This window comes from Haliaeetus leucocephalus, unplaced genomic scaffold, assembly GCF_000737465.1.
Source record: "Haliaeetus leucocephalus isolate CR32 unplaced genomic scaffold, Haliaeetus_leucocephalus-4.0 Scaffold228, whole genome shotgun sequence".
In the NCBI taxonomy this organism is placed as follows: domain Eukaryota; kingdom Metazoa; phylum Chordata; class Aves; order Accipitriformes; family Accipitridae; genus Haliaeetus; species Haliaeetus leucocephalus.
In genome coordinates this window covers 13565052-13580665 of record NW_010972664.1, presented here as the reverse complement: position 1 = coordinate 13580665, position 15614 = coordinate 13565052, and the positions used below count along the sequence as shown (strand labels likewise).

The 15614-nt window shown below is 41.5% G+C and overlaps 1 protein-coding gene across 4 annotated transcripts in view; it reads left to right on the top strand.

Moving 5' to 3' along the window:
* BBX (bobby sox homolog (Drosophila)) overlaps positions 1-15614 on the top strand; it is a 143195-nt gene that overhangs the window by 93244 nt on the left and 34337 nt on the right. For 2 of the 4 annotated variants that reach the window (XM_010567320.1, XM_010567318.1), the window contains exons 6-8: positions 1045-1112; positions 8026-8106; positions 10365-10430. In XM_010567320.1, the coding sequence (XP_010565622.1) occupies positions 1045-1112; positions 8026-8106; positions 10365-10430 (215 nt within the window). The remainder of the gene's footprint in view (positions 1-1044; positions 1113-8025; positions 8107-10364; positions 10431-15614) is intronic. The other 2 variants (XM_010567319.1, XM_010567321.1) reach the window with 1 other exon arrangement.

Genomic DNA, 15614 nt, shown 5'->3' with positions numbered 1-15614 from the left:
GAGTGCATGCTTAGTGAAACCTGGGGAAAGTTACTTCTCTTTGGTGTCTCATCATCACTGAAGTTGGTGTCTCAGCAATACAGCAAGGATAATGCTTCCCTTTCTCTCACATTGTGGCTGTTGTGCGAGACATTTGGGCCACAGAGTGTCTTCCTCTCTCTATATGACACTCTGTTAAATCGGGCCCCTGCATTGCTTCCAAGGCACTTCCCCAAAATCAGACAATTAGTCTTCATAATGATGAAGAGCAACCACTGTTCTGAGTAGAAAAGCCACTCCATGAGTAATGCAGTGCCAGTGTTCATTGCTTTCACTTCTTGTTGTTTTCCGAGCTCCTGAGGTGCAGGAAGGCTAGAGGCGAAAAGCTGTCAGCATCAAATACTTGGAGAAAGAACATTTCTATCTCCATTTTACTTTCCTTAATTGTATATTGTATTGGCAGGGCAGCAAGTAGACAGGCAGCTTGCCTGGCCAGTGCCTGCGCTCTTCTGGCACAGAGGATCAAGCGCTTCATGCTTCAGAGCTGTCAGGCTGGCACTTTTCACCATTAAATGCAGATCTAAATTAAAGCTAAATGAAACTAGGAATTTTGCTTCAGAGCTTGATCATGTCATTTTGTTCCATCGTTTTACTTATTCAGTGGCTAAGGAAGGGAACCACTCCTTTGGTAGGAGCATCCATTGAGTTATAAACATGTGCGATATTAGAGCATCTTTGTGTATATTTATGTATGAGAGAGATCATTACAGTTGCCATTTTAAAGATATCCATCTCTGTAGTACATAAAACCTTTGGCAGTAGAATTGTAAATCCACGCAATGGGGTGTTAAGCACACAAATCCAATTAAATCCTTCAAACAGCTTTGAAAGCCTCTCCCAGAGGGTACAGAAATGGTTATTTGTGATTCTCTTGAACTGCCTTTTATGGCAGCTTGCTTAGAGTGTCTGTGACAAGTAGTCTTCTGGGGGTTTAATGCTGCAAATGGTAGGTTCTTTAAACAAGCAAATGAATAAACTTAAGACGTGGGTTTACTCTTTTAACAGATCCTACACAAATGGGAGGTCTCAGCATGCTGCTTCTCGCAGGGGAACATGCCCTCACGGCTCAAGAGGTAAGGAACTCTCTTCTCTCCCTTACTGCGAGCCTTCGGTTTAAAGAGAGCTCTGAACAGGAATGTTTGACCAGTGGGAGATGAAATTTAAGATACATCTTGGATAACCTCAGGTGGGACTGAAGTGTGAGGCCTGCAATATGAGTCTTGTGTCCGAACCGTGAATGTAGATGTTGGGCCCAGTTTTTATATCAGTTCAATATTAACTCTTCAGACTGAATATTTGATCAGACCAGGTGATTCTGCCCTATGAGAGGATATCGTCACAGGTAGAAGGGTTGAAATGCAGTGACTGTGTTAACAAATAGGTGGTTTGCCAGCTCTTTTGGGCAAGGATTTCATCTGCTTGTGTAATGCCTCACACAACTGTGGCCTTGGCACCAACAGCAAAATAAATACCTGATAATTTCCATACAGTCAGTGTCATTGTATATGCATTCTGAAACCATGTGAGTGCTAACAAGTAGTCAAAGTATCGCAAGCTACTTCTATTCACAAAGTCTTTACGTCTAAAAAGAAGTTTGTAGTTCAGTTGCCATCACAAAAGTTTTTACGAAGGAGTCTAGTAAATAAAATTGTTCCCATATATGTCCAGTAGTGCAGAGACCTCTGGTCTTTCTTTAGACTGATACTATTTGTGATCTATTTTTTTCGGCCGGCTTTGAAAATTGTTCAAAAGGTGGCTTGTATGTTGGGTGAAATAGGTAGTCACTGCCATAAATCTCTAGTCTGGAAGGAAGAGCAGTGGAAGTGAGGAAGATTTCTTTTTTCTTTTTTTGTTGTAATTGGGAAAAAAAGCAATAATTAACTATCTATATGTGATACCCCCAAATGCAAAATGTGTAGTGCAGTTGAGATGGATGGCTCCTGTACTGCCAAGACTGAGCCAAGACTCCTCAATGCTTTGCATACCAGTTTGAGCAGTGGAAGTCTTTGTGCAGATGTGGGTACTGGCTTTCTGTGCTGCAGCATGAAAAATAAGAAACGCTAGGGTAAGTTTGGCAGAGAAGTGAAAAGAAATCAGTTATTTTCGGCTAAAATGAGAATGTCCTGTAGTTTTCAAACTTTTTGAATCTCTCAGCTTGGAGTTTAAAAACTGTTTTTACTATGCTGTTTAAATGAGAGGAAAGGTGTATTGTAGTCACAGATACTCAGTTCCATTAAGAACGGTCTTTGCTATGACCTTTTGAGTGGAGCTTTCTTGATTTTACATGAAAAGTGCCTCAAGTAGTACAATTTCAGATGGCACTGAAGGAATGTCCTGGTTTCAGCTGGGATGAAGTTAATTTTCTTCCTAGTAGCTGGTACAGTGCTATGTTTTGAGTTCAGTATGTGAAGAATGTTGATAACACTGATGTTTTCAGTTGTTGCTAAGTAATGTTTAGTCTAAAGTCAAGGATATTTCAGCTTCTCATGCCCAGCCATCGAGAAAGCTGGAGGGGCACAAGAAGTTGGGAGGGGACACAGCCAGGACAGCTGACCCAAACTGGCCAAAGGGGTATTCCAGACCATGGGACGTCACATCTAGTATAGGAACTGGGAAGTGGGGGTGGGGAATCGCCGCTCACGGAGTAGCTGGGTGTTGATCGGCAGGTGGTGAGCAATTGCCCTGCGCATCATTTGTACATTCCAATCCTTTTATTATTGCTGTTGTCATTTTATTAGTGTCATCCTTATCATTATTAGTTTCTTCTTTTCTGTTCTGTTAAACCGTTCTTATCTCAACCCACGAGTTTTACTTCTTTTCCCAATTTTCTCCCCCATCCCACTGCGGGGTGGGGGGGGGAGGAGTGAGTGAGCGGCTGTGTGGTGCTTCATTGCTGGCTGGGGTTAAACCACGACAAGGAGTAAAATCTACATGTGGATTTAGAGACAAAAAGGATGTTGTATAATTGTTTTGGTATATGAATGTTCTTTTTAATCAGGACTCTCCTTCTTTTGAGCAAAAGACACATTTCCCATGCGCCTACATAAACCCCGTTTTTTCTGATAGAAGCACGCAACATGGCTTGTGATATAATATTTACTTCATGTATAAGCTATACTATGCTGTGCTCTTTTAGGCCTGTAGTCTTCTTTTGAAACCTGGCCTTCCACCTCAAAGAGGCAAGCTGTGTAATCTGCTTTCCCCCCGAAATGTAGAGCAAAATAATTGTCATGAATACAGCCTGAACAAAACTGGTTGAGGGATTTGTTGGCTGTTGTTAGAATCATGATGGGCCAGAAATTAGCCCATACTTACTAATGAGTTACCATATTTTAATTGTCCTACACTATCTGAGAAGCAGGTAAATGTCAGAGCGTTTTCCCATGGAAAAAAACTGCACATCTCCGATTCTTTCAGAGGGTCCCCTATGTGTAAAGTACATCCTCCAGAACAATCTGGGTGCTTGGTATTCTCGAAGGGACCCAAATGGACAAAGTTCAGTCCTCCTAACTGTGTATCAGCAGGAATTAAGTCTCCAGCTGTGTTTCTGTGCACTGGGAAACTTCCTCAGTTTCTTTGCGTGGCAGCCCTGGTGTGTCTTCCATTTTCCTTTGTTTCCTTTTGATTCAGTGTTTTAGTGGTGATTAGATATGGAGCAAATATTTCTTAGGCTTGTGTTTCCCCAAATGCAGTAAAGATCCTAAACCTATTTAGACTTGGATAACTGAACAGCACTTCTGGCTTCCCATCCTTAGGCGTGTACACAGAGGATACACAAGATGTTCATCTTTGCATGCCTGTGGGAAAACCTAGGGTTGGATTTCCATGTTTATGCTTTGCACACAGTTTCATGCTCAAACCAGCGTTTGGGAGGTTAGCAGAACGTGCCAGGAGGTGGTATGACAGGCTCAGTAAGAAGCTCAAGAATTCATTGTAGAATTGGTAAGCTGCTTTCCTCTTCAGTGGAGGGGGGTTACTTGTGTTAGAGTTAGTATTGACATTGGGGAGAATTTGGTAGGAGGTGAGAAAGGGAGAAAGGTGACTGCTGAGGTATTGTCAGTGAAGAGTTTCAGAAGCTGCTTAACTATAGAAAATACAGGTGTTGGGTTTATGTGCATGTAAGTATATAAATATATGTTGTATATCTAAACCCCTGGCTTTTCTATTTAAAAATATGCAGTGTCATTTTTAAAAGAATGCTCTAATGATATCACATAGTCTTCATTATCATTAAAAGTGTGTGTGTGCACATGGAAGATATATGTGCATATATATGGTTCTTGAACTGGGGGACTGCTAGACATAAGATTACCTGTCAACATGCAATTTGACTGTGCGTATGTATGATTATGCAGACTTGGGTGGCCTTGTAAGCATACATCTTAAATACTATTATTATCTTAAAAATTGTTAATAGGAAGGAGGGCAGCACTGGCATTGTTTGCTCAGAACTTGGGAGAAGATGAGGGAAATGATACTTAAGGTCTGCTAATCCCACGTAAAAGTATTCAGCGCCTGCTGATTTTCTGTCAAGTGTGTCTTAAATGGAGGTATAGGGACTTTTCAAGTCAGGTGTTTAACTTTGGAGTTGTCAGAAGCCCAGATGTCAGGTAACAAAGTGAACAGGCACCAGTGGGAAGATGGGAAGAGGCATAACAGGGATACTTACAAAATGTGTTGAGGCTTCAGTTGCCATCTCTGTATGTCGCCAGTTATGTTCCTATTTTTTAAATTTTTTTCAATGGAGTAGAGAGTTTTTCTTCTGCTAACAGAATTCAGTGTCGGTACGTGATTATTTCCAAGCAGCGGCTGGAGTTACTAAGCAGACAGGCAGGAGAAACTACAGGCCTTACCAGCAGTAACCAGAGGACTCAGAGATGCAGCGTTTCTACCTGGCTTTCGGGTCCTTTCATCAGTTACTCAAGACTGTGGTGTGTATATGAGCGTGTTTTGTTGAAGATCCGAGCAGAAACGCCAGAGGGGTCTGCTCCAGCTACTGTCCTTGTGCGAGGCGAAGCCCGGTCCTCGCAGCAGGTCCGTCAGCAGAAAGGCTGAAGTTGGGTGAGAAGCGCTCCTTGCTTGCATGCTCACCCTGCTGAACTCCTTTGCTTGCCTTACAGCAGCACCTAGTGGCCTGTCTGTAGGTTGCTGCCCAGAAATCCTGGAATTTGCCGTGAGGTCCAAAACCTGGCTCTTCTACCAGTTTCCCCCCTTGCCGCTGCTCTGCGCATCAGGGTGGGAGGCGAGCCAGGGGCTGTCCTTCGCCTTCGTTCGGCGTGATCTGTTTTAGAGCAGGTTACGGTAACCTGCGGGGAAAGGGGAGCCGTGGAGGCGTTATCCTTGTGGTTTCCATCTCTTTAAGAACAAAAGGTTACCTCGCCTGCGATGCTGGGTCTGCGCGGGGTGGTATTGCCTGGGGTGTAAATCAGAAGTGAAAACTCTCTTGGTGCAGCTGAGGGCAGGCTGGAAGGAGGAAAGAGGAGAAATGAGATGTTGAGGACGTTTTATTACGGCAGGAAATGAGACGTACACAATGGCACTATCTGTGCATCCGTTCCCTCTGGTAATTATTTCCATGCTTTGATCAGGTTCAGCCTGGCAGAGGTTAGAAGTCCTGGAGATAATAAATTTCCCACAAGTCGGGAGTGTGTGGGGAGCAGCAGAGTAGAAGAAACGAGTTCAAATTAGTGCTTCTGTCATGCAAAGGCAACAGCATTAACTCTTTAAAGATAATGGCAATTGACAGGAAGAGTATGGTTGTTCTAACCGCAAAATCACCTCCGAGTTCCCGGGCACCACCAATCCGCCCTTTGCACACACAGCTGTAGGAGACTGGGCTTCACACCTTCCACGGCTTGCCGTTCCTGTACCACAAAGTGACCAACCTGTGCCCGACCCCCAGCACATGGCCCCGGGGGCAGCTTCTTGACCCCCCTCTCCGCACCAGCCCGGGGAGCGAGCTGTGCCTTACAGCACTTGTACTGCAGAGGCTGAGCCGAAACGGTCCCTCTCGGGAGGGTTTCTCTGCTCCAGCACAGTGCTCCTGGGGCAGCATGAGTCAATGGCTCCTAACTCAGAGCTGGTTTGCGCCGGGCGTGTGTTGACACCTTCATGTGGACGTGCCCCTAGACAGGCGGAGGAAGCTGCGAAGCCGTGGTCTCCGTTACGGTGGGTGGGCAGAGTTCGGGCACGCGTGGCCCTGCACCCCGGCCTTGGGGAGCGGGAGGGTTTCACACGGCTGCTTTGCTCACGTCGCTTCTCCTAAGAAGAGTAGTGCCCTCTCATACGGCACATTGAATAGGCTCCGCTTGCGAACAAACAGACGTGCAAGCAGCATCCTTATACATTTCACACCAGTGCAGAGACTCAGACCTCCAGAGATGGGTCACTCAACAGCAGCAAGACTGATACGCATCCCTGGTACAGTCCACACCACTGCAGACATCTTAAACAGTTCATACAGAAACAAGAGAAAAGCAGTAATAAACATTATATCAGTGAAAACAGTAACACAGACTTGAAACACAAATTGAAAAAGCAAGAGACAGGCATTAGGAATACATTCTTTGTAAACCTTTGGGTTGGTATACTCCCATAGTACACTGATAAAACATCATTCTTGGTGCTTAATAAATATAAGGAAGCATTGATCATAGGAGGCAGTGTTACTGCTTGGTTTTATGGTAGGGAAGAAAAGTTTGACTGTGTATGTAAGCAAATAGTTGCGTGCCATAGTTCTCCTTGGCCTGTGGGTTGCTGCTATTGGATGTAGTGTTTTCAGGAGAGTATGGATAGCGGATTCCTGAAACAAAATGCCAGTGCTGCTATTGCAGTGCTTAAGCATCTTGGACAAACAGCAGCGGGAGCAGCAATACAAACTGCCTGTGCTGTAGGCCTGCTTATTCTGGTGGTGCTTTGTGCTTACCGGCAACAGATGCAGTGGCTAGCTAAATCTCATGTATGCATTCACTAATAAATGCTATTGGCATACTTGTTTTGGTAGTAAATAAGAGAAAAAACACATTTGCATCAAAATGTTTTAAATAAACTGAAATTTCATGGAAAAAATAAAAATTGTTAGAGAAGAAAAGATTTCCATCCTGTTACTTTTCCCAAAATCCCGCAAAGCCTCCTTCCTTTCTTCTGTTTCCTGTAAGCCATGTTACGTACCTTATTTTATACTAACAGTACCTCGTACTTCTAGGAGTGACACATGTAAACCTTTCACACTCAAATGTGACATTTAAGAAATATATCATATTTGATACAGTTCCCTTACAGAATGATGCTTTATTAACTGGCTAGTAAGAACAGTACAGCTAAGCTCTTGTGTTAATTCAAATAAGGCTCTTGTTTTTGAACAGTCATTTCTTTGATTTCAGAAGTTATGACTCTTTCTTGCACTGCTTCTCATAAGCACCCCTAAATGGATGTTTAGGTACATTATTTGATCAATTTTAGGCTTGTGGTACCCTTAACTACTTATTTTCATGCTGTTAGGTGATTGGGGATTATTTTTCTAGTAAGTATTTCTGTCACTTAGCAACTCTCAGTGTCTCCAAAAAAATTTTTTTAGCTTCTAAGTAATTTTGTTATTCAGAATGGTAGTACAAATTACAGGTATAGCAGTGTTGATAGCATCACCAATACAAGCTAGTTGTGCGTGTAGCCCGATATCGTCAGTCTAGTATACTGTTGCATGAAACTCTTTTGCAAAGTTTGGAATTATGAAAGACAAAGAAATCCCTGGTATTTTTGTGGTCTTTCTTCTTAGATAATTTTTCAAATGCATTAAAGTGGGTGCTGAACTATGTTTTAATCTATAAATTTGATTTAACCTGTCCAGGACTGTGAAACATTAGAGTGCCCATCTTTTCTTAAACACCATTTCTTGTTACTGCTGCCTGGTATTTTGTTTTGCTCACTGTTGTTCTTAGCTTGAAAAAAGCACCTTTGAGGTCTTACTCTGCACGCTCCTTGTTTCAGGTTTCCTCAGGTACTTGCCCGACTGATGCAACTAATTCTACAGAAGCCTGTCAGAAGTCATCATTGTTTCAGTTTGCAGAGGTGAGTTTCTTTAAAAAGGGTTGTCTTCTCCTTTTAAGAAGCATCTGATGGTCAGCTGAAAGAGAAATCAAAAATCTTTAACTAAAATTCATGCTTTTATTTGTTCCTTCTTTTTGGGTTTATGGTACTGGATCGTTTATCGGGTGGATCGGTCAGACTTGAAGTGCAGGAGAGTGTGTTTAAGCACATAGTGGAAACCCTAGTGCAGTAATGGAGCTGTGGTTTAAGCAGTAATTTGCAGATGTCATTCCTGCACTTAGTTTTAAACAAAAGTCTTGCTAACTGAAGTTTTAACGTGTATTTGGATGTTACGTTAAGTCCTTTATCTATTGTGGCTGCTTTAGTCGTTGACTCCATCAAAAACAACTGTCGTTCTGGAATTTCCAGGATTTTCTTCTATAACCACCAAATAGCTCTGTGCAACTATGCTTTAGTTTTGCACCATACAATATTTTTGTCAACATATTTCCAGTTATTGCTAGAAGTACAACTGTGGTGGTTTGGTTTTTGTAAAGTATGCACTATTTCATGCAAGTTTTAATGGATTTCATTGACATAAATAACACGACAAGAATGAGGTTGCAAGGAATCTTGGTCTTCTGCAAGCATCACTTACTTGTTTGTATCTTTCCAGCTTTTGAAATGGTCATAATCAAGTGACATACAAATATTTAGCTGCATAAATATTGGTTGTACTGGATGCTGGGTGGTGTTTGAGTAAGTGCATATGGAAAGAAATTTTGTCATAGCAGGGGCTTCTTTTTATTACCTGTTTTCACACCAGCTGTGAATCTGACTCCCGTGTCTTTAATACTCATTGCTGTGTGTACCTTCATACTCCTCCCAAAACATCATCACTTAAGGAGCAGATACATTGCAAATCATAGCACACAAAATGTGATTTATTTTTGTTTTGAGTTTTGTTTGTTTTGCTTTAACATCAACCCACAAGACCTTAAGTTCCCACAAGAACTTAAGATCTGAGGCGTTCAAAACATTTTAGAAATAAATTAAAGCACTGATCCTGTATTTCTGATTGAAGGTATTGGCCAAAGTACGTAACCTGTAATTAGGCTCTTAAACAGCCTGCTGGCTTTTCTTATGAGGTAGAGGAAATGCCTGGTGTGTCAGCAATGAAAAGCAATACTTAGAAGCTCCTTAAAATTGGTTAATTCCAGTATCACTTGTGATACTTCTACGGTAATAATTCAACATCCATCTTCCAGTATTTCTAAGATGTGTTTGTATACTTGTACTGTCAGTTGAACAATGTCATACTTTGCATAGTTCCTCTTGATAACAGTCTGTTTCTTGAATTTCACTGCTAAATCTTTTAAAGAGTAAGACAAATACCAGCTCATTTAATTGTTTTGGTTCATTTTACAGTGCCCAAGCAGGACAGTGCCAGAGCCATGTGGTAGTAGGCAGGAATTGTGTTGTGTGCTGCAAGACAGGCTCTTGCTAAGGGCTTGTGACCACTGGCTTTTCCTTACCCATTGAAGAACTTCTTCAGTGGGTGCCAGGAAACAAGCTCATCTGCACTGCTATAATGTGAGGTTTAGACGTAGCTCACTGATGATCAGTAATTAAAAATGCATATTAACTAGTCTTACTTTTCAAGGATGTTAAACAGCCTGTAGTGAGGCTGCACCTAACCAGTGCATGGTAGGTATGTGTGTCAATGGCAAAATAATTGGTACTTGTACCAAGGTCTAACATTAATCAGAGGTGTCGTTTGCAACAGAAATAATTGCCACAAGTTAAATAGTGTAAAATGCAGTTACCTTAGTGTCTGGGATAGATCTGGTATCTCAAAGTACCTGCACGCATTGTGTCCCTGTCCACACTTGCCTTCCATGCTAAGTAGCAATTTGTGCTCTATCAGCACCACCATTTCGCTGTCTCAGGTCTCTCACTGAACTGTGAAATGCAATATAGTGTTAAGTTTTTGTTGCTAACCCTGTTTTGACTTATCAGCGGGCAAATAAAAGCCCTTCAAAAAAGTCTTAGCCTGTTCTATTGATCCTAGGAAATATTTTCCTTGTGAAAAATAATTCAAAATCACCTTTTCACAGATCACCCATTTATGTGTCTCCTGGAAAGCAGATACTGTTCTTTGTACGGGTGTGCTGGGACTCGTTCGCATGCTTTTAGGTACCAGGAGTCTTTCTGTTTGATGGATCAGAAATTTAGCACGTTGAAGTTTGATATTGAAACTGAAGAGTTAGGTAATACAAACATAATTGTTTTCCTGACAGATCTCTTCGGGCACACCTGGAGCGGTAAAACAAACTGAGGAGTCAGCATTGTTCCAGTTTGCTGAGGTACAATGGCTGAAATATGGTGGGGGAGGATGGGAGGAAGCAAGGAACCAGAGTTGTCACTGAATGGCTAAGCACCCTGTCTGATAAGAGATTCCCATCAGTAGATGTTTATCTTCATGACAGCATTGTGTTAAGAAAATCGTGGGGGGGGAATAACCAGTGATTGGACAAGACTGGCCAGTTCTGCCAACTGTAGTATACACAAAGGACACTGGGCTTGTGAACGTTACCTGGCCTTCCATACCAAAAGACATATTTTCCAAATGGCCTTTTAATTTACATCTAGGAAAACAACAAACAAAAGACATTCTGAAATGACCCTGTGCACTGCCTGTGGAAGAGGCTGCAGCAGTGCAAAATGGCAACTGCCCTAGAGGCAGGAATGCTTTGCAAAATAACCTTGCAGGTCAAAGGAAGCTTATCACAACAGCTACAAGGATAGGTAACAGCATTGTTAGCTGGTGACTTATAAAGCCTATAAATTACCCATAAGTATGTAAGCTATCCTCCTTCCTCCACGTATTAAAGATTTGGAGTTCTTAAAGGTTGCTTTTAAGGATTTCTTCTCGCATGTGTTTAATGTGCCTCTGTGAATTGACTTTCCACACTTATACTCTTCCTGCCCATTTGGGGGAGTCTGGTACTGCTTGCAGAATCACTTATGCTAAAGGTATATTCAGGGTGTGTTTGAAAAGACTGGGATTGGAGCTGGTGCTATTGTGGGGGAATGTAATGGGGTGAAAAGATGCCCTGTTATTCCATGTATTTACAGAGGTTGAGTACATACAACACGCTTCTTTCTGTTAAATGTTCAGCTAATTGTGTACTGTGTATTTTTAGTTTGGCTAGGATGGGCCTTCATGTATTTCTTAGGAGGCCCAATTAAGAAAAAACAGTTTACTGATTCAGGTGCCATAAAATACCTGATTACAAATACCCCTATGAAAGATACAATAGAGTTAATATCTCTAATCATGAAGATGTTTTCATATGTGCCACCTTTTTTTAAAGTTACAAGTAAATTTGGAAAGCTCTTTTGAGGAAATTAGTGGAATTGAGCAGGATGAAGCCATGCGTTGAAGTCAACCTTTTAAACCAAGTAAAAGATATTAAAGTTACAAGTATATTTGGAAAGCTCTTTTGAGGAAATTAGTGGAACTGAGCAGGACGAAGCCATGTGCTGAAGCCAACCTTTTAAACCAAGTAAAAGATACAAGTTGGAGAACATTTCTTGTGAATTTTATTGCAAAATATTGCACGAGTGAATCTGTTAACTTAGTTTCCAAAATCTTAGCCATCTTACATTTTAATTAAACAGCAATTTTAAGATACCTACGGAGTTGAACAGGGTATGAATTGCCTTTAGTACAGCATTTTCAAATTGTCATGTAAAACCTGACTTAGCCATACTGTCACAGTTTCACAGAACCTAAAATCATTTCCTCTCCTAATTGAACAAACAACAAAATGACAGACGTGAAAATTGTCATATGGATGTGACAGTGCATTGAGTTGCATACCACTACGCTGAGCCAGCTCATTTGGCACATTGGAGTGCATGTATGAATCATCAAATGTTAGGTTGAAGAGGTGCTTAGAAAGTTAATTAGAAACTGGTGAGGGCAGTTTTAATGTCAAGGTTAATCTCTTTTTCTTGTAAAAACATTAAAACGTGTGTGCACTGTGGAGGGGGGGTATTTTTTTGGTTGTGTTTTTTCAGTGTCTGGAAATAAGGGACAGAAATCTGGAAAAACAAAAAAAAAACCCCAACTAAACAGAAAAAAAACCACAAACAAACAAAATCCCACCAAAAACACCCACCTTGTTGGCCATGGTTATTCCTCCTGTGTTATACTGTTGTTGTGAAACCTTAATGGCAGTGACTAGCATCATGTTTTATCTATAGCAATATAGCAATGGCATTTTTTTAAGATTGCAGCCTGATTTCATTTGGGTTGTTCCAGGGAAAAGAATTGAGCGTGCTACAGAACCTCTTTAAGCTTTCTGCCCCTGCTGTTAAAGCTGCTTGTGCCCTTTCAAATATAAGGGCTTTCATTTGCACAGGGTGTCTTTGTCAAGTTTGGCAAAAATCCCGTTCCTTACTGTGCCACTTCTTACTGGGTCCTGTCTATATGAGCGCATTACTGCATTTAGTAAGCTAAATTATAGTAAGCAATTTGCAGTAGGCTGCTGTCAGCAGTGTACAGTGCTACAAAAGAAAAATGAGAGGGAGAGAAAGTAGTTATTTAGCCAGTAGCCAAGTAGACCTGTGAAGAAATGTGAAGTGTGCTGTGCTCTGATGTGCCTGGAGACTTTTGGCAGCCATCCCAGCTCAGTTTTGGTTCTGGCTGGGTGTTCCTCATATGTTCCCTCTCTCTGCGCCGCCTTTGCGACAGGGTGAGTAAGAGTGCCTCTTTGTGAAGACAGCGATCCCATTGAGTAGATTTGTCATTTAAAATGGACACCTTTACCTCTGCAGTACAAGTCCCCTGTCACTCAGAAACAGCTTGTTATATGTAGATGTAGCATGGGATTCTTTCTTCCTTACAGCCCTGGCTAGCCTGTCATTTGTTTGTCTGTCCCAAGGGCTACAGTCATCAATTAAAGCTGTTGAGGATATGGCTAATGAGGCCTGCCCAGTGACTTGCCACAGATGATGAAAATCCCAGGACTAGGACTTTGTTGGGTCCTGCAGATGCGCGGGCAAGCACCTTGGAGGTCTTCAAAGATGATGTGACGTCCTCCTAAGAGCTTTTTGAAATTTGGCGTGTTGCTAAGTTACGCTCTTGGCTTTCTCGTTCTGCTCTGATCTTGCAAATACTTGGTCCTACTTTTGTCCTTCTCATTTGTACCTTTATGGAAAGACATTATATAGGCCAGTGATTTCTGAGCAGTGGGCTGTGTTCCTTAGCGCGGTGGCTGTTTGCAAGCTGTCTGCTCACATGGGCTGGTTGCTGTCATCCTCCTTGCCATGTGAGGGAAGCAGAGCAGATGGGACCCCTTGCTCTCTTGGCCTTTCTGGATGTGTGTTTGGCAAACGCGAACAGATGGTGATGACTGCTTTGTTGAGAAGAAACAAGAGTACCTCTTAGACTTACTTAGCTAAACTCTCATCTGTTACTAAACAAAGAAAATGCTTCCGGAGAGTGAAAGCAATAAAATTGCTAGTTCAACCATCTGAAAAACAATATGAAGCCAAAACACCCAAAGTGTTCAGCTGCTTTTCCGAATTTTTTCTTTAGGTGATTTAATCAAAAAAACAATCTCATGCAGCATGCAACAAGGTGGAGTTTTCTTTGCTAGTCCAGTAGGTTACTATCGTTTAAGAAATATGCATGCCTGAGGATGATTTTGTCCCTGCTGCCTTCTCACATACTCACTTTGAGCAGGCTCGCAGGTAACCCTTTCTGTTTATTTCTGTGCTGAACAAAAGGCTTGAATCCAAAACTTTCAGTCAAAATGCCTTGAAATTGGGAGTGTGAGAGCTAGTCAGTATCTTCTCTTCCAGCCTTCCCTTAGATAAAGCTGTAATCTTCCCAGGTAAAGCTGTTATGTAAAATAGACAAATATATTTGCTGTTTGCCTGTATACTGAAATGATTAAATATCTGTGTTGAAATGAAATGCCTATTCTAGGAGGGAGATGAAAAAGTGGCAGGGACCATAGCACATGCTTCTTATGCAAACTAGAATGTAATATAGTGACTAAAATGCTGAGCTGCATTGTAATAAAAGGTAACAACTTGATCCTAATGATCCTCAGATTAAACCTCTACATAAGAAGGGGCTATTTGTGGTTGTAATACTACAGGTTCTGATTTTTTATAATTAAAACTGGAAGATGGTGTTAAGACAGGGAACGAGATCTGTAATCGCACTGAGAGCTAACTGATCAGCCATCCTCTTATTTCTGATGTTTGGCCAGCAACTTTAGCAGAATGAGTTCTACATTTATGTCTCTTGCAGTTTGTTTTCTTGACTATGAAGAGGATTTTTTTGCTGAAGTGAAATGTTGCCTTCCTCTCTTTCTATTAGTATTGCAGGGATCTCACTTGCATTTTGTTAGGAGCACCCATTCTCTTGTCAAAATGAAATTCTTTACTGTTTCTTCACATTGTGCATCAGGAGGCAAGATATGTCTGCATGTTCTCAGGTTATACTTCAGTGTGTGGGTGTTTTTCTGTCCCTTTTCTGCCCTTCATATTGCAGTGAAAAAATCATTAAGAGCTGAGAATTTTTTATGGTAGAACGATAAAAAGTTGAGGCCCTCTTCGTGCCAAGTGCAGCGTACAATATCACTTACTGCAGTGGGTCCTGAGCAGGTTCACTGAACTGTCTCAAAGCAAAACCAGGATTTTGAATGATTTTAGTTTAATATTAAAAATTATTAGTAATCCACATTCAAATATTATTCACCTTATTTTAAACAGCTTGCAGTAAAATGGATGTCCTGGATTTTGGCAGGGGGGCTTGTGGTGGGGTGGTGTAATGAATCTCCTTCATGATTGAAAACTAAACTCTTCAAATAATCTAGTTCAAAAGAAGGACATTAAATGTAAAGAGAAAGGCTAAGCTGATAATTTTTGCACCTGAAAGATCATGGTCATAAGCATGTTTTTTGTCGTGAGGCGGATGCCACACTGGTGGTTTCCCCCTAATCTTAGGGCTTTTCAAGGCTTCCAGGTCAAATACTACCATGTAATGCCATGCCAAAAAAGATCAGCTATGAGAAATAATGATTAATTCTTGTGTTGGTGAACTCATAATGCTGCACTTGGAAGCAGGTCAGAAAAAAATTAGCTGTGAAAGCAATTCCCTGAAGTGCGGTGTAGTTATTTACTGAGTGCTGGTGCTGGCGCACCAACATCTGCTTAGAAGGCTAGATTTGATCTCCAGACTCAAGGTCTTACTTCTTTTTTGTAACTAAAGAAAGTGAAACAAGCAGTGCCTGTGAGAACAAATGGTCCTCTTCTATTATCTAACCAAATGGGAAATGCTGCCCAGGCTTGCCGGGAGAATTTTATTTAACCTTGACCACCAGAGTTCATGTTTTTAAGCAACTGGTATGTCTTGTTCACTTAGTCACACAGAACACTGGGCATGATAGACTATTAGCTGTGGACAATACAAACGTAGAAGACAATCCACGAGCCTAATCTAAGGAAGAAATTCTGTATTTGCTTGT